The sequence below is a fragment of the Argiope bruennichi genome, chromosome 7 (assembly GCF_947563725.1).
Source record: "Argiope bruennichi chromosome 7, qqArgBrue1.1, whole genome shotgun sequence".
Lineage (NCBI taxonomy): Eukaryota > Metazoa > Arthropoda > Arachnida > Araneae > Araneidae > Argiope > Argiope bruennichi.
In genome coordinates this window covers 70,540,923-70,565,164 of record NC_079157.1, presented here as the reverse complement: position 1 = coordinate 70,565,164, position 24,242 = coordinate 70,540,923, and the positions used below count along the sequence as shown (strand labels likewise).

At 28.3% G+C, this 24,242-nt stretch overlaps 2 protein-coding genes across 2 annotated transcripts; both read left to right on the top strand.

Moving 5' to 3' along the window:
* Window positions 1–2,325: 2,325 nt before the first annotated feature.
* Window positions 2,326–11,219, top strand: LOC129975976 (isatin hydrolase-like). The gene is made up of 2 exons (XM_056089285.1): window positions 2,326–2,786; window positions 10,499–11,219. Exons 1-2 carry the CDS (start codon window positions 2,611–2,613, stop codon window positions 11,100–11,102), a joined length of 780 nt encoding a protein of 259 aa, XP_055945260.1. The 5' UTR covers window positions 2,326–2,610; the 3' UTR covers window positions 11,103–11,219.
* Window positions 11,220–13,160: 1,941 nt separating this feature from the next.
* On the top strand, window positions 13,161–19,260 carry LOC129974865 (isatin hydrolase-like). Its single transcript, XM_056087632.1, has 2 exons — window positions 13,161–13,430; window positions 18,082–19,260. Exons 1-2 carry the CDS (start codon window positions 13,264–13,266, stop codon window positions 18,731–18,733), a joined length of 819 nt encoding a protein of 272 aa, XP_055943607.1. The 5' UTR covers window positions 13,161–13,263; the 3' UTR covers window positions 18,734–19,260.
* Window positions 19,261–24,242: the final 4,982 nt, after the last annotated feature.

Here is a 24,242-nt window from a genome sequence, read left to right as displayed (position 1 = left end):
TTTATTTTATTATTATTTTTATTTATTTATTTTATTTTATTATTATTTTTATTTATTTATTTATTTTATTATTACTATTGTTATTATTATTTTTGCTTTTATTTGATTTAAAAGATCCATATTCAAATAAAAATCATGCATCTCTAAAATTTCAGAATATTAATTTTAGGATTTCTTTTCATGTTTTTCCAAAATCAATTTCATAGAATAGTTCTTTACATTATGTTTAAAATGGTGTTGTAATTTAATTACAATTTTATATATATACATACATATATATATATATAATAAAGTTTTTAATAGCTTATATGTAAATAAAATAAAAACTAATCAAAAGTATTTGGTTTTGGAAGTTGGAGAGAGATAGAAATATGGGAATTCGAATATTCTAAGGGCTAATAAAAAATTTAATCCCGCCCTGAAAACGAAAATGATCGTTTTTTTAAAACTATTATAGCTAAAGAATGATCCAAAATCTTTACATCATATGGAAGCATATTTAGATCGAGTCCGAGTTCTTAAAAAGGAAGAAATAATTCACCCACCTTAATATTTTTATGTATTAAATATTAAAGTTATAAAAGTCTATGGTTATAAAAAATCAGGAAATAATAAATAATAATATTAAATGTTTTGTTATTTATTCCAAGTTGCTTAGTGACGGTATATTTTCCTCGCATGCTCTCTGCCGCCATAATGCAACCGCCACAATGACAAATTTGACGTCTCGGTTTCCATAACTTTGAATGCATATTTAAAATACGAACCTTGTTTAAATGTCTTAATGGATTTACTCCCTCAGTTTTTTTTTTTTTTTTTTTTTTTTTTTTTTTTTTTTGTGGCTTTAATCTACCAATTGATATCATCGGAGTCTAATGTCATTTTCGTAAACAATTGATTAAAGAAATAAGCAAACGAATAGAATTATTCACTAAAAAAATGCGAAATACAAAAATCGGCCCACGAAATAGAAGTCAAATGGATATGATAGTTGCTTAAATAGAAGGTTTGCATTATTGTAAAATAAGATTTTATCAACAAAATTTTAAATTTAACCATTAAAAATATTTAAAAGAAAATGCTCGATCTTGTGAAAGCTGTATTCATAAGGCTAAACAATTGAATGTCCGCATCGTTTACCGTTCCATATTTTTTACTCGTTAATCTCCTTCTGAAATTTCTCACTTTTTTATATTTTAGAATAACATAACCGAACAGTGAATTTAATAATCTTAAGCTATAATTTAAATATACTTAAAAAAATTTTCGCATGGAAATTTTATATCCATGCCATTTAGTAATCAAAAACTTTTCATTCAAAGTTAGAATTTTAAACTTTTTTGCAATTAAATGTCGAACAAAAACAATTATTCCACTTATAGAATAAATTATATTAAAACATTTTCATTATACTGAAAAATTTCGCAAAATTATTGGATTGCATATATCAGCTATTTGTGAATTAAGTTAAGTAAGCAACTGCTGATATTTATAAAATTATAATGGCCTTTGGTTATCAGTTGGTTCACCAAAAATATTGATAGTGTTTAAACACAATATAATCTTTAATGTGTAACCTTAATTTTATTTATAATTCATTCTAAATATTTTTTAACATTAAATTTCAATGGACAAAATAATTCTATTATTTTAATAACCTTACACTTTTTCTGTTTATTGTGCAAATGATCCTTTTCAAGAATCAAGTCCTATAATTTCATATTGTCATTAAAAATTTAATTGTTCGAGGTGCTGTGATTGCCACTGCCTTATTCTTCATGTAAACTATGCAGATAATAAACGCATTTTTTCTTTAACTTCCAACAATAGAAAAAATCGCACGATTAAATATTTATTAAAATAATGGAAATGGTTTCAATCTCAATGCAACAATGAAATCTATTGCTGAAAATTATGCAAAAAGAATATTTTAAAAATCTATTAAAATTTAAAAAAATTATACGATAAATAAATTAGTATCCTTAAAATGATGATTTTTAAGGCCTTAAAGCGATGTCAAAATCATTTTTGTACTATAATTTTTTCAGCAATTATTGCCAAAAATCTTTAAAATTTTTAATTAAATAGAAAGACGAAGTCATATTTATACACCAATACATATTATGAAATAATTTTTATAATTTCATAAATTATCTTAATTGCTTTAAAGAAACTGGAAACTTCTTTATTATTCAATGGCCAAAGTGATAGTAATATATTACAAAATTATTCCAAGTTTTCTTTAAAGTGTTGAAGGAACTTTTTGCTATCTATCACTGTTTTCAGACTCTGAACCTTGAAAATAGATAACATTTCCTCCTCTTACTATCGGCTCTTGGTCAACAGGTCATTTCCCCCCCTCTGATTCTTCAGGCAATTGAAATACTTCTTTAAATATCCTTTGATAATATCCGATTAGGCAGAAAATATAAACTAAAAATTTCTTAGTTGAAATGTAAGATTGAATGCACTGACAATGTATTACAGACCCTGAAAGAAAAGAAATATTTGTGAATGCTTCAAATGTTCAGACTATAAAGAACTTTAAAACTTTAATTTTTTTTTCGTGAATATTATTTTTCTTTAATAGAGAAAAAGAGACGTTATAAAATGTTTGCCATTTCTATGATCTTATTTTATTTTGTGGTTCATACAAACACAGCACCTCTACCTATAAAAATGGTAGACTTGACTCATACCGTTGACGAAACTGCTCGTCACTATCCGCTATTCAAGGATTTTGAATTAACAGTACTTGAAAATGGAACACGAGAAGAAAGATTTTGGTAAGTAATTTTTTTTCTCTTTAAATGAATGGTAATAATAAAAAGAGAAAAATTAAATTTCAATGTTTAGTAGTCTTTGTTTAAGTTTCAGATTTTGCTGTAACTGATAATCAAATACAAAAATGGATATTTTTATTTTTTACGATTAAAAGTTGTCATATGTTTGTTTTTTCTGAAACTATTGAATAAAATTTAAATCACGAAAACAATTTTAAGGAATTGTCCATAGCTGTATTATTTTTATTTTATTATTTATATGTTTATTGAAGTACTGTTATTTGAATATATCATTGTGAAACTTGACTAAACATTTTTCTATGTCCAGATAAAATAGTTTTCCCAAGTTTTAAATATGATTCTACATTAAATTTTTAATAATAATTTATGTTGAGAATGGCATCAATATATGTGATGTCATAATCACATGGCATGCACTGCGCTTGTTATATAAATAAATCACTCAATACTGCACAGCACGACTCAGTACACTTAAAACTGCCATCTAACAATTCAGACTGCGATAACATACCTTATATTTTGGGCAACCTTTTCGAATGGGAAAAGTATACTAATATTTTTCGTCTTTTTGGTGTTATAATCCAGTTATTATTTAAATTTTTAAAAATTTAATATACTACGTTTTTAAAACAGGCTAAAAATTATAAAATAATTTCTGTTATTTTATATTTTTAGTCCTTTTTAAAAAGTGGTATATTAATTTTTTTAATTAAATAACTGTTTTCTGCTTTTTACTTTTGTTTGTGTGAAATTTTGCAATCGATGTTAAACTAATCTCACAATGATAAAATTTTGATAATGACTCGATGACAAAACTTGTACCGATCAGACAAGAAAATGAGTTAATAATAGGTTGTCATTCAGTTTTGAGTTAAAATTTCAAATCTCATCAGGAAGTCATTTTCAAAATCATCAAAATTTTTGTCGTGCATAATAAGAAACAGACACGAAAGCGAATTTATAAAAACGTGTTAAAAAAAGTTTCATATAGTAAGATAATTGATTTATTTTAAAGTTTTCAACAAAAATAATCACGAGTTTTTCATTATAATAAATATTTGTAAGCATATTTAAAGATGTAGACTGGGAAAATTCAAAAAGCGTGTCCTGAACATTCATCATCCATTATACAGCAATTATTTCAACCAGTTATAAAAATTGTTCTCAATATTACAAGCAGGAGTTCAGCGTTTTCCCTGAAATTTTCTCGCATATTCTGTAAAAAATGAATTTGTATATTTTTAATTGTATGTTATTGGCAAATAACAATTATGAAAGAGCATATTAGTGTGCAATTTTGAGGAATTAATCGCTGGAATGCTGCTATTATACAAGCAACAGGAAACCGAATGTATATTTTGGACATCTCTTTTCCCGCCTATTAAAATTAAAATATGACACAGAGCTACAATTGCAGTCACAAGATCACATACCAAATTTCATGTATTTTAGTCATTGCGTCTTGAGTTTTAGCATTTACCAGCAGGTGAAAATATAGAAGATGATCAACCACTTGTCGTATTTGTTTTCAACTTGACTCACTCCAAACTTTAGATATTAAATCTGTTACAAAATGTTATCTATCTAGCTTTCTTTATTTTATAGTTATCGAGTTCACTTATATTTAGACAGCCAGAAAGATAAATTTCCTCGCAATGGACTTTATTCAAAAATTGATAGAAATCTCCATATTTGGTGTACTAAATTTCATCCATCTAGCTCCAAGCGTTATTGAGTTATTCTGTTCACAGAGAGATAAAATTCCACAAATATGTTTTTTGCTCAAGGAGATGAGACTGAAATGCGATGTTTCATCGGGCTCGAATTTTTAAAGATTACAATACTTTTTTGTATACTTTGAATAAGAGAAAGTCAAAATTCATTCAAAACTCTCTGCAAGGGAAATCGCTGAGTCTTAATATATCAAACAATAAGCAATTACTTCTTGGATAATAAGTGATCTAAGAAAGGGGATTTCAAATTTTTAATTGGATTTTAACTAAAAATTAATAGAAATTTTAATGGTTTTCTTCTATAAGTTCAGAGGATGTTATCGCACAAAAATTATTATTACACCACTTTGAAATTTAAAAAATATATATCCTTTAAAATTTTTCTTTTATTTAAATTTTTTTGAAATTACATTTTACAGTAATACTTCTTATTGCTTTAATTTCAGGATTTATGCACAAATACATTGCGAAAATATTAAATACATTTTTTGTGTGCACATTGTCGCTGCTATTTGATTAAAAATAACTCTTAAAATAAAGTAAAAATAAATTAATCAAGTATTAAACATTATCACTCTAAGTTGTTTTGAACTAGACGTTGGAATGTCTTTTTAATTATTTAGACTTATATGCAGCAAGACCACTATTATCTGTTGGAGGGAATGTTTTTCACATTATTTCACTGTCATTCAAGGTTTTGAGGTACCTCCCAAATCAGTCTGGCATTTTAAGTCTACTTGAGAACTCAATTTGTAATTTTTTATGACAGTTATGTCTTTGTTTAATATGTACAGCATTAACTCTTGATAGTGTCTATAATGATACAATTCAGTGTGTTGAACTGTTTATCTGAGTATAAATTCCAAAGATTATACACATTGAATTTTCAGTCAGAATTTGTCAATTGGTTTGTAAGACTAAATCCCATTTTGCAGATACAAGAGGGCTATTTTAAGACAAATGTTGTTTAGAATTATGGCGTTGCTAAATGTTGGTGAATAGTATTTACTTAGTCATAAAGCTTAGGAGTTGATTCCTACATCTTCTGATTTAAAAGGAAGGGGAATATCTTCTTCTGCGTATGTGTTGGCACTTTATCACAAAAGCTGGCATAAATATACTAGAAAAATGGAAATGCGAAGAATTTTTTTAAAAATTTTAATTAGAATGTTCATTAAATAAAATTTTGACGTTTTTCTACGATAGCGGAATGTATAAAATAATGATTGTATAAAATAAATTTTATACAATTTTAAAATATAAAAAATTGCTTTTTTAAAAATACCAATTCAGTTATCTTGAAATCTTTTCCCTGAAATTTGAATTTTTTAAAAAATTATTATTATTTTCTGCATTATTTTTAACAGCACATTCCACTATTGCAATAAAACTCGAATCTTCTTCATTATTCCATAAAATATTTGATCATGTGATTTTCTTCATTTATTGAAATTACAGTTTTGGAAGTAAGGAAAAGAAAAATTCTGTGCATTATCTGCTTAGTTTATATGCAGAATCAAGAAATGAAGTCTATGATTCCGCAAAAGATAACATGAAGTTAGAAGATTAATTCCTTGAATAATTACGTTTCCAATGATTTTATCACATTATGGGATCTTATTTCATTAAGAAAATGAATGAATACATAAGAAACAGAACAGTTGCAAGATTATTGGAATTACAATATTTTAATGTCTTGATTACTTCGTTAAGAGAATTATGAGCACCAAGTTATGCATAAGAGATTTAACTGACAGTGAAACACAACCAATATTCTTGGCGAATTCGTTAATCGGTAAAGATTGCAAATAATAAAAAAGAATGTGTGTCTATGGGTAGTCTACAAACAGACCATTTGCGCTACAGTTATCAAATTTGATAGAAATATACCTTGGAGGATAAAAATACGTAACTCAAAGCAATTTCTTAAAAAATTAATTAAAAATTGATAATCATTTTGACATTTTATCTGATAACTTCCAAAACTTTTACTGCACAAAACCAATTTTTTCACTATTTCAAAATTTAAAAAATATATCGTTTTAATAATACCATTTAAGTTATTCTACAATTTTTTTTAAAGTTTTGGTAGTTTTTCACTTTTTTTTTTTTTTTGCATAATTTCCAACGATATATTATATTACTGCAATAAAATTCAAATCTTTTTCATTGTTTCATTAAATATAATCGTTGGATTTTCTTCCATTGTTGTAAACAGAGGGAGAAAGTATTTGTTTATTGTTTATGCAGTGTACATGAAGAATAAGATACCGTGCTAATAAAATGTATATGTTAAATTTTTAATGGCACTATAATATCACAGGATTTAACTCTGTTAGGAAATGCTATCAAATTTGATACCTGAAAAATATTTTGTTCAGTAATTATCTTAATTAAAATTTGTTTAAAAGATTTACAAAAAAAAAGCAATAACTCAGTTAAATTGCCTAACGGAGTTAATTAAACACAAATATTTCTAAATAACTAGCTAGCCGACATAATGGCTAGTTTTAAATAGTATATGAAAGTTTTTTATTTTATTTTATTAATGTACTAAAAAGTAATAAATAATTAAAATTTGGGGCTCAAAGTAAAATTTAAAAAAAGTCATAAGATACTAATATGTAAAGAGGAAATAAATTGAAATTTCAATCGCACTCACAATATATTTCAAATTTTAACAAATATTTAAAGCTTTCGCTTTTTTTTAACATTTATTGTGGTTTGATCTTCTTTTAGTATTGATTTTAGTATCTCACATTTCCATATTTTTGATTTAAAAAAATTCTTTTTTACTAATTGCTATATAATAAAAAAAAAGAGTTTAAAAATTCTAAAATGGTAATTATTTCATTTCAGAATTCATTTTTAAAATTATTATGGGATGGCATCATTAGTTTTTCTCAAATTTATTACCAATCACTTCTCCTATATTGAATTAAGATTATATAAAATAAGACAGAATAATAATTATATTCTAAAATGTTAAAATATGGAATTTTCATCAAAACGATGCAGACTTTCGGATCTGTATAAAAACAGGAAAGGATTAAAAAATCAATGGCAAAACTTCATCTTTGATAACATCTAAAAAGCAACCATTGAATTAAAAATTTTGCATACATTTACATCATAAAATATTATTATTAAATCCTTTAGCGTTTAATAACAATTTTCCATGATTTTCAAAATATAAAAATATATCTATTTCTGCATTGGTATGTTTATGTAACTGATATTCATCTTTGAAATGTGAAAGACAAACGCATACATACGGCAGATTTCATGTCTGATTTGTTCTAAGGCTAAATTATTGGAAGTAGAAGAGTATTTATATATCTTTGACTACCGTACTTTGATTCTTTTTTTTTTTTTTTTTTGTTCTTTTTTGCTGTGATCATTAATCTTATCAGTTTCAAAATAATCTACATGATTCTGAAAAGTTCTTATCTATATATATTATATGATATCAATGCCAGTCAGAAAATATCATTGTTTAAAAAAATCTACTTAATTATTATTTTTATTGAGTTTTTTTTTCCTTGAAGGCAAGTTGTAGACGATTGCGTGTGTGACCACCATACTTATTTTAATTAGAAAAGGGAGATTGCAAATATTGCTTTTTTGTGTTCCGGCAAGATAAAAGTAGTATCTGAAAATTTTACAAGTATTTTGTGAAAAAAAAAATTCTAGGGCAAAAATTCAAAAAGATTTCATAGTTAATCAACTTTGTGATTAAAGCAATGAAAATTAATGAAATTTTTCCTTTTTATTAAACGCGTATAAAAAATAGAACACTAAATAGCAATAAAAATATTTATGTAAAAATTTATTTAAAAAAATAATTGTTTTTAAGTAATAAAGAGTATTATTTGGTTTCCCTTCTCTGACAGCTAAGTTGAACTAGTGGGAATAATCACACCCAGACGTTCTTAATAAAGTGTTATCAAAGACTAATAAAGTGTTATCAGTTTCTCCAGAATAAAATTGTGAACTGCGCGTAGAGGCATTGGCGAGCATTATTTACGAAATATTGATCTGTGTCATCACTTTAATAGTTTTTTTGAGCCTATCATGCGTTCTTTGAGGAATTTTTGGCAATTAATCACTGTTATGCGGTTAATAGCTCCAGAAAAATTGAATTCATTTTTAACGCATTTTTTCTAACCAATTGAAACCAAAATTTGACACAGAGTAACAATTGAAGAATAGTATATAGTCACAATATATAGTAGTCACAAAATAATACATCAAATTTTATATATATATAAGTAATTTCAATTTTGAGCTACCTCGTTTATATGCTTGTTGTTGTTTATAATGGCACTTGCCATGGACAAGCTCTCTGACGAAGTCAGTGATTTTAAGCCAAGGGAGTGTCTCTTGTTTTTAGTAGCGCCAACTAGGACCAAGAGTACGTCTTAGCTACTCACGCATCACATTCGCTTGTACAACCCCTTTTTACAGGGGGGCACATTCACACCTCTCACAGAGAGAACAGGAAGAACAACCATGCCCGAACCGGGACTCGAACCCAGGACGCCCAGGTCACGGGGAAGACGCGCTACCCCTATGCCAGGACGCCGGCTTATACGCTTGTGAAAGTACAGACCGACAGATGACCAACTTTTTAATAGATTTGGTTCAATATCTGATAAACATCTACGCTATAAACGTTAAATCTCTGTTCCGAATTTTATCCATCTTTTCCTAATTGCGTTGTATTTATCGTGTTATCTTATATTTGGACAGCCGGACAGACACAATTCCTTTTAATAGATTTCGCTGAAAATTTGAAAGAAATCTACAAATGTAGTGTAAAATCCATATATCAAATTTCATCAGTGAAGCTGAGAGCTATTTTGAGTTATGCTTTTCACAAACAAGCAGGCATAATGTCAAAAATGTGTTTTCCGAACCTCGAGGCCGAAACGAATGGTGAATGTTTTACGCTTGAATATCTTTATCGTCTTCCTTTATTTTATTCTTAAAATTTACTTTTAATTATATGGCAACGGTAACATGCGGTCAAAGCATGCATTTAATCTCATCACAACGCGCGTAAAAATATATCCAAGAGTTAAAACAATGAAAAGACTGTTGCATGATAAAATATTCTTAAAAATATTTTTTAAATCTATTAACATTTTTTAAAAATACATCATTGAAAAGATTTGTTTTGAACTTTAAGCACTGTAAACATGAAGTTTGTACTATAATATGCTCAAAAATATTTAAGAATAAAAACTTTTAGCAAAAAATGTAATTAAAAATTAGAAAAAAATAAATACTCTTTCTCATTGAACACTTGCTTTCCATGTACTTGACCAATTTAATTGTTTTAGGTTCAGGTGCTCAGGTGTCCTTACCCTCAGAAGCTACTGCACCCCTCTTTCCGTTGTGAGGCGGACACAACAGCACCATCATCATTAATTGTTTTAGGTCATAGTTTAGTTTAGTTATATTAAAGTCCCGTTTAAAGCAACACTAGGGCTATTTTGGGACGGACCTCGTAATTTTGAACCGCTGTCAGATGACGAGGACGACATCTGTTTTAGGTCATAAAACATGTTAAAGGATTTTTTCATGAAGTATATGGGATGGCAATATTTACAGATAGCATGCCTGACTAAATTTTGAACACAACAATGCTCAAAATTTATTTACATGAATTAAATGTGGCATTGATACAACGTTTTATGAATATCATTTAAGCAATAAAAATTCTGGCTTAGAAACCTTTCCCTAATAAAAAAGAAAAGAAAAGAAAACTATATGTTTTAATAATGATATGTTAATTGTGTCAGCAAGATCTATCAAATATAATGTGACAAAGTTCTTAATTGTATTATCATCATTAACTGATTATGACTTTGATTTTGTGCTGATAGTCATCTAAATTAGGTTATTTTTTAAGAAGCAATGAATCCAATTTAATCACAATTTTTATCGTCTTTATAGGTTACAAACTGAAGAACACTCATCAACAACACATGCTGGTACTCATATGGACGCTCCATCGCATTTCACTCCTGGTGGACTCAATATCGATCAAATACCTATAGATCAGTTCATTGGTCCAGCGGCTGTCATCGACATTACACAGAGAGCATCTCTCGATCCCGACACTGGAGCTACAGTTAACGATCTCATTCACTGGGAAAACACCACCGGCAAAAGCCTAGATGGCACTATCATCCTCATCAGGTCCGGTTGGGGTAGCAAATATCACAACATAACAGCATATGCTGGAACAGCTGAAAGAGACATCACGAAAATGGTGTTTCCTGGTTTAGAACCCGAAGCAGCACAGTGGTTGGTGGATAACAGAAAGATAAAAGGCATTGGAGTGGATACCATATCTTTCGATAAAGGCACGTCTTTGGACTTTCTCAGTCATCAGATCTTGTTAGGTCATGGTATTTTCGGACTGGAAAATGTTGCCAATATGGAATTAATCCCAATCTATGGAGCAACGCTTCATGTTATGCCAATGAAAATGGCTAAAGCCAGTGGCTCTCCAACCCGTGTGGTTGCTACTTTTCCTGATGTGATTTTCAGTTAGCTGTTCTGAATTCGTTCTACCTTTCCTCTTTTATTTTTTGGCACAAACGCTAAATTACTTAAGAATTTTCATCTTTGCTATTATTTGTATTTTGAAAATAAATATATGTTAGACAGATCTGAAATTAATTCCTTGGTTTAAAATCCTATCATTTAAGACATCATTTGAGATTATATACAAAGTGAGTAAAAAAAAAAATCAAGTTCTGAAATATTATATTTATAAACGAAAACAAGTTATAACGAAGGCCCATCAATCACTTCAAAAATAGCATTAAAAATTAGAAGTGTGATAAAATGATGCATTTCTTATCTGATTAATCGAAAAGAAAGATATTGCACAATGTCCTCAATACTGAAGAATATTATAGCAATGGTGCAAAGGATTTTGTGCTACTTTAGGTTATTTAAGAAAATAACCACTGCCAACTGGCTCATCAAACTCGAAGTTTCCAGATTATCAGCGGACATATGTAGAATCTGTTGCGCTTTCAGATGCGCAAACCATTTTTCATAAATTTGTATAAATGAAGTATAATACTTAAAGTATTGCAAAGATTAATTCCGTTTTTGCGACTAAATGTTTATTAAACAGATTTAACTTCCTTACTTTGAGCTTACTTACTTTCATAAAAACAGAACGATTGATTACCTTTGTAAATTCGCTGCAAACAAACTGATACTTAACTCTTGTAATCCAACGGGAAAAAAATTATAACGTCATATTTGATATATAAAAAAGTTGGAACAGTTGTCACCACAGTTATTTGTAGAGTGTATATTTTGGATAGCAGAGGTGTAACGTGCCAAGGGGGATATTAAGGTCGTATTTCCTAATAACCGTACCTATCTAAATTTTTGGAATATGAAAACAGTTCTTTTCACTTTAAAGAGCTGTTTTTATGTCAGTGCGACTTGTAAATTCGAATCTGTTGAGATCACTATAAAAATTCGATTTATCAAAAAACTGAATTAACCCTTTCTAGAGCGGTGGGAAATATGCTTCCCACCAAATTTATCTATTTTTGTATGAAATTATGTGAGTTGGCATAAGTTCTGCCAAATTTTTTTTAGAAAGACATAAATTTAGATGCTTTAGTTCTTTATCTTACACAAAATGATGTGCCTTGATTTGTTACTTAATTATTAATTAAACAAATTAATTAATGAATCAAATTAAATTTGTCTAATAAGCTAAATGAATCCCTTTTCTTATTCTAATTTCAAACCTCAAAATATTTTAACATAATATGACTAGAAAAAAATGGTCCTTTAAAGGGTTAAGAAAAAACTGACGCGAAAGATGAGCGCAACAGATGAAAAAAATAATTCTTACACCGAATATGGAAACAAAGATTTATTTTCAATATTTAAAAGCCTCAATAAATAAATAAAATATAATAAATAAAATTTTAAAACATTAAAAATAATTAATGTATTGAAGAAATAAGTAAATGCGATAGATTAACACTAAATACCCCTTTAAATGTGGCAACTTTATGATAAAATTTTAAAACAAACAATGAAATTCAAATTAAATACGTTCAGAACTTTTTAAAAAGTTAGACATTTTTTGTTGCTTTTTTGATTGAATATATTATTGCCATGTAAAATAAAACAGACACTGTTCGCACAAGGTACTGATGTATTTAATTAAGAAAAAAAATTCTGAAATAATTTTTTTTTCAATTTTTAATTTTGACTGAATTAATCTAAATAAATTCGAATTACGAATGATATTTTAGCATGATGTTCGTAGAAAATTTAAGAGAAAAAATCGAATGACAAATGAGTTCAAAATAAAAACGACCAAAATAATAATTTTCCATTGCATTCTGAATTGATTTGGAATTTTTAAAAGCCAATTACCCCGACTAATTTTATTTATTTTATGATAAAATAAATCAGTATGTTTATGCATGCATTTAATAACCCCTACAAAATTCTTTTTAGAAACACTAAGTAAAAAAACAAATTGCACGCGTGAAACCTCAGATTAAACTTTTGCTCACAGATAACAGAGTGATAAGTTCAGTATCCATAACAAAGAACATAATCACCGATAATGTATTTGATATTCTTGCCTTAGAAATGCTGAGATGTCATAAAGGTTTTCTACATTTTCGCCATACGAGAGAACTATTACTTTGAATAGAAATAAAATGTTTTGGTTTCTTTTGTTGTTAAGTCCGTTGGTCAGAGCTGCGCCGCTGGCCAAAGTCATGGTGGACATGACTTATACTTTTGATGAAACCACTCTCAAATTTCCTGGCATGCGAAAGTTTGAAATGAAGACTCTCATAAACGGGATGACCGAAGGTGGATTTTGGTACGTTTCGGTAAAATAGTTTTTTATCTCAGTACTTACTTGTTTTAAGATTATCATTTTGTTAAACACTCCAAGTTATCTATTTTAATTTTAATTATTAATTCTAATATTATTTTTTAACTGTTATTGTATAGTTTTAATTATTCATTTATAATTTTCATTGTTGAACATGAAGAGCTATTATTGTGTCATTAGTTTTTAAAATTGCATTATAGAAGATTGTATATATATATATATAAAATTAGTTCTGAATTGTAACCAAGTTTAGAAAATAATTTATAAAAATAAAAAAATTAATTTTAAAAAAATGAATAGGTATAATTAAAATAAAATGAATAGGAGCGACTTCAAAAGTGAAGATTGAAATGGCTTTAAAAAAATAAAAATTGTCTTTTATTTATGGTCTTAATGGCCATTTCGTTCAATTAATAATAAATTTTAAGTTTTGGCCAAATATTTTATTTATAAGAAATTAAAAACATGCAGTTTTGTAATCTATCAGAAGAAGTAGTCTGGAAATTCATTTGTTATTTCCAGTCTTGGCGAGTGTTGTTAACATAAAGTTCACTATAATATTAAAGGGACATAGGAAAACAAGCAATCTAGTTGTAAAAAGCATTATTTTTTTATTGAAGCCAAAATAATTATATAATCTATTATCTAATTAATATCGAAATTAGAAGTGCGAAAAAGTTCTTAAAAAGCTAGATCAATATTGATTATAAGTTTTCTAGCCTTATCTTTTAAGTTATAGATAAAATTACTCAATTTATTCAAGTACCTTTACTCGGGTTATTATCCTTTTTTTTCCCAAAAAAAATATCAACACAGCCATTGTTTTTTAGATAAAAAAAATTTGACACATACATTATCCAAATGATTTTTTTTTTCGAAATATACCTTTGTTCCAATATAACCCAACAAGCTTAGTTGCATCATTTTGATTTCGGTTTGTAAGCTCGAACTTTTAATCAATATTTGAGTAGAATAAAATACAAAGTTGGAATTCTAATAGTGGCAACCATATTTGGTACAACATAATTACTTGCTTAAAGCGTTTAAACTTCGTCGATGTAGTAACAACTAGCTGTCAGATACGAAGCCATAGAATATGAAACCAGAACCATTTATATTGTTAGTCCAAATGGAACGGTCAATCATTTAAAAAAATATATATCAGGCAGAATTGCAAAACATTATCGATTCAGAACGAAAAAGCACCTTACGCATATTATTGTTAAGCAAAAATGTTATTCAAAACAGGAATATCAGTTCCGAATTTTGCATCTAGGTGGCGATGTCATCGCATCCTATAGCGCATACTTACTTTACTGTGCTCAAATAATTTATGCTTTAACTGTCACTATTCTGCATCTAAAGAAACAATTTGAGACTTCAATGTTTATCTTATACAGTGTCTCACAAAAGTGATGGGACACTTGTGCTTTACAAAAGGAAACTGTAATAAAATAAATAAATAAACATGTAGAAAAAATTTTTTGGGTGTGTTTCATATTTAAAGTTAGTAACAATTATTATAACATACATTTTGTCAAAATATTAAAATATTAATTTAATAAAAATACAATTGTTTAGAACGGAGCAAAAAATGTCTCACATAAGTGATGGGACACTTACTTTTCCATCAAATATTTATCCAAAAATTTTACTTTTTAAAAGGTTTTAATATTTTGTTGGAATTCCTTTTACTTTTAAAACATGATTTAATCTTCTTGGGATGAATTCGACTAATTTCCTTGTGATTTCTGGAGTGATTTTACCCCATTCTTCTTGAAGCCCCGATTTCAATTGTTGTTTTGAAGAAATGGTGTGTTTGCGAATTCTTGATTCCAATTCTTGCCAAATATTCTCTATGGGATTTAAGTCTGGAGATTGTGGGGGTGTTTTTATTATTTCAGGACAGTTATACAGCAGCCAGAGTCTAACGTTCAAAGCAGTGTGTTAGGGGTCATTGTCCTGGTAGAATTTAAAATCGTTATGAAGGTTGAATTTTCGTGCTGGAGATTTCAAATTTTGCTTTAAAATGTCAATATACTTGTACTGATCCATTATATTGTCAATAAAAACAAGATTACCAACTCCAGCGGACGACATACACCCCCATGCCATAACTCCTCCTCCACCATCTTTTACTGTTGGCACCAAGTTCTGTTTGCGAAATTCTTCCCTGGGTTGTCTCCACACCAAGATTCTACCGTCAGAACCAAATATATTAAATTTACTCTCATCAGCAAATATACCTTATTCCAGTAATCAGAATTCTTATTTATGTTGGATTTTGCGAAAGCTAGTCTGAGTTTTCTATTCTTTTCACTTAAGAAGAATTTTTTCCTGGCTATTCTACCGTGATATCCAGCAGATCGAATTACCCTTCTAATAGTCTCAGGATTAACAATTATTCCATATAATGCTTGTAAATCAGCAGCAACTTTAGGAGCACTCTTTCTTGGATCTTTTTTAATATTTCGAACGATAATTCGCTTTATTCCATTGGATAGCTTTGATGGTCGGCCAGGTCTTCTTTTATCCTGAATAATATGATTCTTTTTATATCGTTTAATGATATTGAAAACTGTTGAATGACTCATTTTTACTGTTTCAGCAGTTTTTCTAATAGATTTTCCACGTTCAATATGCAAATTAATAACTAATTTTCGAATTTCAGGCGAAGTTTCTTTTTGTTTAGCATTCATGGCTGCACAGAGCTAAAAAACACAAAAATTCCAAAACAAACTGGAGAGAAATACTGCAGACGATTTTATAAATTATTGCCAATTGCTTTTGAGTAAAAATAAAACCACCAAAAATATTTTTATTGCTTATTTCAGACAATTTTTGTTGCATATCTAATGGTGTCCCATCACTTATGTGAGCTATTTTTTGCTCCGTTCTAAACAATTGTATTTTTATTAAATTAATATTTTAATATTTTAACAAAATGTGTTATGTAATAATTGTTACTAAATTTAAGTATGAAACACACCCACAAAAAAATTTGTACATGTTTTTTTAATTTATTTTATTACAGTTTCCTTTTGTAAAGCACAAGTGTCCCATCACTTTTGTGAGACACTGTATATATTCACAGATTCATTTTTTTCTGTGAACTAAAACAAAAATAATGGATTTTGAATTTAAGACATACCAGGAATATTAACTACCATTGTTTCTATTCTTGTCATCGAATCTAAAATCGCATCTTAAAAATTTGCCTTAGCCAAATATTGAACTAAATTCAAAAGTAATGTTAAAAACTAATATGCGATTTAAATTGACAATATTATAGACTTATTTTATAAGCAGGAAAAAGTTACTTTATCCCAAGTGCTGTTTTAACTGATATCGATTGAATCAATCATAAACCACAGATTTGAGAAGTACACTCTGTAGTTATCTTTAGATGGACCGATTTTTAAATATGTATTCGTTCTCCAGGATGTCAAGGGCAAGCTGATATGTGACTTGCAGATGGCTACATGACTATTATTGCGAGAAACTAAAAATTAGTTTAGTTTAGATATATTTATACCATCCGGTGACACCACACTGTCCCTCGAAAACTATCAAGCAAATACCAGCGACACCACATTGATGTCGCATGAAAACTATCTGATTTAATGATAACTAAAATTATTTGAACCAGTCTACCGGCGAAAAGTAAAAGAATCCCGATTAAACGTGCGGGCGGTATATTGTTAACCTACGGTTTTTTGAAGCAAAATAAAAAATATTGCGAGACGGATTGCATTATTCTGAATCGTGATCAGTGAAGAAAACGATATATATAATTTGCATCCTATATCCAAATTTCTACATCACATTAACAAAGAAAGAGCAAGAAAGTTCTAGAAAGCAAAGCCGATTAAATCATTATGATAGTCAGTCTTTAATCGTTGATTAATGCTTACATGTCTTAATCAGTCAGTTTTTTCTGAAAGACAGCTTTATTGTTGCGACTCAAAGGATAAGAGATGTTGGTTTAATTTTACATGACAATCCACACAGAGATAAAGTTTGAGAAAGTAAACTTTATATATATATATATATATAAATGGTAATTTGTCTCCTCTTTATAACTGCTTCCAATTTAAATTTGTATAATTCGAAAACATTTTAATGCAACTTTCATTATTCCAAAATGATAATCAACTTGGTTGGAAAAAATGTTTTATAAGCCACCTATTTAATTCCCTCATACAAGAATTTTTTTAATCTGATTTTTAAAGTGCATTTAAAATTTTATAATGCGAAATCCTTTATCACATAAGGAGAAATTATCCCCTTCCTTAAAATATTTTTTATATAACAATTTTTTATTGCCTATCAGAAACAATTATGGTAAAGGATAGCACATTATGGACTTATTTCAACAGAAATAGGCTTGTAATTTAGACTAAATTTTAATAAATATGTTAGAAAACTCATAAGAGCACCAAATTCTTTTCAAAAAGCAGCAATTGTTGACAATCTTGATCCTATCTTGAGTTGTAATTAGTTAAATATATACAATAAAAGTGAAATAAGTGCAATACAGTTTACTTTAAAAAGTAAAATTTGTATCTTATATCAGGATTTTAGATATAGTAAACAAGCATATCTAGAAAAGTGTATAAATATATTTTTTTTCTAGGTTAAGAGTTGAAGAATTTTCATCTGGAATTCACGTCGGTACCCACATGGATGCTCCAGCTCATTTCTCAAAAAATGGTAAAACCATCGACGAACTTCCTCTGGAACACTTGATCGCCCCAGCTGCAGTGGTAGATATGACAGCCAAAGCAGAAATAGACCCAGACGCAGAGGCTACTGTGGAAGACCTACTGAAATGGGAATCCACCACAGGTCAAAGTCTGAATGAGACAATACTTCTTCTAAAGTCCGGATGGGGTAAAAAATGGAACAATCGGACAGCCTTCTTCGGCACGCCAGATGATGATGCTACCAAACTTCACCATCCAGGGTTAGCTCCAGAAGCAGCTCAATGGCTTGTGGACAACAGAAATATTTATGGAATTGGAGTTGAAACGTTATCTTTTGACAAAGGAACGGGATTTGGCAAAGAAGTTCACCAGATTTTGTTGGGTCATGGAATGTTTGGCATTGAAAACATTGCTAATATGGATAAAATTCCAATTTATGGTGCCACTTTGCACGTAATGCCAATGAAAATCGGGAATGCAAGTGGAGCACCGACACGAGTCATTGCCACTTTTCCCGTTGTTTTACTTGATGATTTTGCAGATGGCTTCCGAAGAGATGCTAAGAGCTGCTACAGAGCTTAGGATTTTCTTTTGTGTTTTGCCAGGGAATATTTACACTCATTTGTTTTCCCTGAAAAGTGATCAGACATTTCCACCACAATATAATCGAAATAAAAGAAATGTACAACATAAAATCTGAAAAAAGGATTAAAGTAAAAAAAAGGATCAATCATAAAAGGAAAAAAGGAAAAAATTATTATTCCTTCATCTGACAATGAAGGAATAATAATTTGATTTCTTTTTATTGTCTACGTAGTCTTTGATCGTAGAGATTGAAATACGTTTAATATTAATATTTTTAAAAATAAAAGGCTAAATAAAGTTTTTAGAATGTGAAAAGGACTGCAAAAATGACATTCATAATTTTATAACACATATTCATATTTACGGATATATTTGTTTCTGAAAACTGTGATTGCTTCAGCCATAACAAATTTTTCACAAAATAAAATGACATAATAAATAGAATTTTTTAAATCTATTTTGTCTACCTTAATAGGTTGAATCTACCTATAGGTTGAAAAATTAAACACTTAATTACTTGGGCTCTTTATCATTTTTTTTTCTTTTGAGCTCATGAAATAATTTCTATAAGAATATCTTTCTTTTTTGCAACTACTTCGAAAATTTACAGCTTATGGTCTAAAATTTGTAATAATTATGTCCAGAAAAATTGTCTTTTTTCTCTTTACATTATCTTTTATTACATTATATGTATTGTTACGGAAAATCCATCTATGGGTGTATGATGAAAAGTTCAACAAATTCAATAAAGGAAAGGATGATAAAGTTTTATTCTACACGAAAACAAGAAAAACAGGTAATAGAACACAGTTAAAGCATAACAAATCCGCACTTACAGAAATTAACAACATATAATAAGTAGCAAATCCTTATAAAAAACAGCACAAAGAGTTCAGAGAGTAGTGACTGGACATCAGCACTCTAAAGAAAAATACTTCACTCAATTACTTTCTTCTCTTGACTCGGCTACTGACTTCCTTTCATTTTTGCGCCTCCATCTTTTATAGCTCTCGTGACAGAGCATCGAATATCTTAAAACAAACGCCAAAACTCGAATCCTAATGAAACTATTGCCAAGCTTCTCTAATAGACGAGACCCTCCATTTTAGTCTCTAAGTTGTCACCATGTTTGTCACCAAAACCGGAGGTCACTGAATCACTTACCCAGAATCTATTCAACATACGTTAGAGCTATTTGTAAAACTTTCTTCCTTATTAATGAAACTGAATGCGCAGAAGAGCAATATTACAAATTCTTAACAATATGTATGAGCATCATAAATGAATTATAAGCGAAATGTGTATATTTTTCCTTTCATAAAATTATTAGAGCTACTTAAATGAAAATAAAACTTATAATTTAACAGTTTCAATTAAAATTGAAAACAAACATTATTACAATGAATAATAATAATGTATTTCAAAATATGTATTAAAACAATGAGGAGATAAATAGTTGTCAAAAAGAAGTTCACTGTCACTGTTTTCGATTTTATCATAAAATAAGATTAAATGCATTAAAATATCAAACGTGTGGGAAAATAAAAATTCTGCCTGATAGAGTCAATGTCTGCTCATGTGCTGCATATAAAATGAGCTACATTTTTTCAGTTTTGGAATCCGTTGAGTATTTTGTTAAAAAAAAAAAGGATAGAGTGTCAAAGTATGGTGAGAACAATGTACAGTCGTCAACAACAAAAAAAAAGAGAGAGAGGGAGAGAGAGAGAACACCTCTATAATTTGGTTATTTATTATCGCATCTTCACAACTTTGGTGTCGATGGAAATTATTCGAGGGAACAGGCTGGTTGAGATAGACAAACTGATTAACCGAGTTAATTAACTACTATCTCGAAATTTTTTCATTGCGATTATCAAATTTTTCAATGAACCGATTTGTCATAATAAAATTTTCTGAAATTTTGATGGTAAGTTTTGAATTATTAAGTTTTGAAAAATGATTGCACCAGTGTTTAACGAATCTTATAAGTTTTTGGCGATATGTCAGAAACTGTTATATATTTCTTTAAAAAAAATTTCAGTCACATAACATAAATTATCTTATTTCATAAAGTCATGAAATAAATGTATAAATAACACATAAATTTATTTTTTATGAATTTTTAAAGATGAATGTGGGAAAAAAGTGAATTGTAATATAGTAAAATTTTTGCATGGGTGCAAAATTGATATGTTAAAATGTAAAAAATTGGGCAGATATTTCAAATAGTTTTCGAAAATTGTAAAATTAGTCGATTTGCAAACTCCACTTTTTGGGGTACCGTATATCAAATTTATTTGCATTTATAGATCTACTCTTCATTAAGCATGAGCTTTAACTACTATTATAATGCCGCCGTTAGTTCGATATTAAATTTATTATCAGATCAGACGATTTTAATTTAACCTGAATTCTGCTTTCTTTAAAAAGCTTAATGCTTTTTCTATGCAGACGATATAAAAGTAGATGGAAGGACAGATTAACCGCTGGAATATTTAATTAATTTTTGCTCTTTACCGGCAATTATCGTTTGTAAGTAAATGAAATTGAGATCCAACGAAATCCATACAATTTTTTACCATTGAGTAAATTAATTAACTCTGAAATAAGTAAATTAATTAGCAGCTATTATTTTTATACTTAATGACTTAATGTTGAGCACTCATTTATAAATTTCATTAATTAGATGGATAATATTTTAAAAATATTTTTTAAATGATTATCTCAATTATAAAATAATCTCCTCTTTGCAATTGCATTAATGATAAAACATAGTTTTCGGACCTCTAATTCGAGATATTGTAGCATGATAATGTGCTTGTCTCAATTCGTTTGAATTTAATTATCTTGATTACATCAGCCGTTGAATAACAGGAAGAATATTCATCACTCTTCTTATAAGTTCTTAATAGTTTACAGTAGCAAACTTAATAAATCTTCTATCCGATTGACAATTGTTTCTACCTGAAAATAAATGTCCATCCTTTTAAGAAACACCTATAATTTCATTGGCTTAAAATGTCAGCATTTCACCAATCAGCGACTTTTTAAGAATAAAATATGTATAAGTAAAATATAAATAAGTGATCTTCATGAAAAATAAATGTATGTTGATTTCTTAGGGCTGAATATACTAAAAAAGACTAAATGATTAAAACGATTTTAAAAGCAATGGAAATTTTTCAATATTTACATAAAACGAAAAAATATTTATATTTTGAAAAAAAAAAAAAAAAAAAAAACATGATCATATTAAGGATAAAATTCAGTCATGTTGTTTGCTTCTCCGAAAATCCTGGATAGATAAATAGTCTTATTTAACAACTAACAAACTGCGACTTAGTTAATATACAGTCCTTGGTGGTTTGGCCCTTTTTGTCCGTAGTTTTCAGCAAACGAAATTAAGTATATCTCAAGAATTACTACGAATTTCAGAACAAAATTTGATACACATACATAAAAATATATTCTGAATCGAATTATTAAAAAAAATCTCGATTTCCGTAATGGAAAAATTTCGAGATAGTAATTAATTATGTTAATTAACTCAGTTAATCAGTTTGCTATCTCAACAAACTCGTCCTATTTAATACATTTCTATCGACGCCAATTTTGAGAAGATGCGATAATAAATAACAAAGTTACAAAGGTGTTCCATTTATTTTTACGATTATACATCACGTACGCAGTTACGCATGCTTTATGACTGTGACAAGGTTCTTTTGTCAATGGAATCTATTCATCTATCGTCACAGTCATATGATAAAAATGATTTCTAAATACCAAAGAAATGTTGTACTGAATAATGTACATGTATACAATGTACATGTAAGTCATTATATCTTTAAGATGGCTAGACTAAAATATACAGTACCGTCGCCAAACTAGAATTTTTCTAAAGAAACCATTCACCAATTTTATTTTTAAAACAACCCTAAAATGCTTTGCGTGTTTTTGATGTCAGGCACAATTTAGCTGACAATGCTATATATTTTACTTTCACTGCTTAGATTAAGTTTATATTTTGCACGAATTTTTCGTGAATAACAAAACTGCATACTTTTTGCTGTTTAGTTGGGGGGGGGGATTCCTATAGAAACTTGCTCTCTTTTTCTTTCCCCCCATTTAAGAATCCTGAATTATCAAGAGTGTGAACGAGGGAAATTCGAAAGAACATTTTTAAGCCTCCATAATATTATGTAACGTTCCTTTTAAGCGTAAAGATTTTTCTAATACCATGATATATTCATTCATTAATTTATAAAAAATGACATTTAATAAATAATTCAAAGAAATAATGTATCAATAAATGATGTTTTAATAAATAATGCATCATCCATTATAATTTTTTAAAAATTCATCACTGCGATTTAAATTTAACTCATTTGAATAATGCTAACGCAAAGGAATTACTGTCTCCCTGCAATCGTTTATGGCTTAGTTGAATAGACGAAAGAGGGTATTGCAAGCACTTAAGGAATTTTATTAAATGTAAATTTAGTTATGATTTTCCAATGACCAATTTTCAATATTCTTTTAGAGTAACCAAGTTTCCCAAGTGAGACCAATTCTTTTTATCCAATTAGCTTATTTTTTTCAAAATAACTAATTTTCAACAAAGCACTTTTTTTCTCAGCATTATCCACACATATGGCTGACTTTGAGCTGAAATATTATCAATTAGAAGTAAATAGAAAGCTTCTTTTAAACTCTATAAACATAAATATAAGTATAAAACCAATCTGATATAAAATTAAAAAATTTATTGATATAAAGAACGCATTATTAAAATAACGAATCCAGCAATTTTTATAAGTTTAATGAAAGAATTTATGATAACAAAATCAAAAATCACATGTCTTTTTCATCTACTACAATCTTTATGAATTCAGCAATTCTTATAAGTTTCAGAGAAAATAGAGAAAGTAAACTTATTACGTGCTTTCAAAGCTAAGATTCTGATAGCATTGAAAGCACAAAGTTTTGTAATCTCATTTATAATTTCCTAAGATTCTAAGAACTATTTCGTCCTAATTTATTGCAACATTTTCATAGGCTTTTATATCGTTGTTACTCGGTTTCTTCTAAACTATAAATTCATTTTTCGATTTATTTGTATTTTTCAAAAATTATTTGCAACTTTTTAAAATAGTTTTCTACTTCTTTCCTCTTTAAATCAGTGGCACGATATATGATTATAGGTTTGTGATTTATCTTTCAATGATATGGTTCACTTATGGAAAATTCTTTTTAAATATGTCACATATAATTTAAAGGCATTTATAAAATTTACAAAATATCAATTAGGAAAAGCATTTTTTGTGCGGAATAATTCCATATACTAATTTCCATGCTGCGTGGAATTACCATAGATCTGAGATATAATATCACTATTTCACTATTTCAACTCTATGGGAATTACCCCATTCAAAATTTATTCATTTAACTGGTCTAATTTTAATTAAAAATTGATAAATTAATGCAAAACTCCTTTTATTCTAAAGGA

What these genes read in the sequence shown, in the direction of transcription:
- LOC129974865 (XM_056087632.1), top strand. Translation starts at nt 13,264, where the DNA reads ATGTTTTGGTTTCTTTTGTTGTTAAGTCCGTTGGTCAGAGCTGCGCCG. An exon ending in ATGACCGAAGGTGGATTTTG is followed by an intron (nt 13,431 to 18,081) that starts GTACGTTTCGGT and finishes TTTTTTTTCTAG; the next exon opens with GTTAAGAGTTGAAGAATTTT.
- LOC129975976 (XM_056089285.1), top strand. Translation starts at nt 2,611, where the DNA reads ATGTTTGCCATTTCTATGATCTTATTTTATTTTGTGGTTCATACAAAC. An exon ending in ACACGAGAAGAAAGATTTTG is followed by an intron (nt 2,787 to 10,498) that starts GTAAGTAATTTT and finishes TCGTCTTTATAG; the next exon opens with GTTACAAACTGAAGAACACT.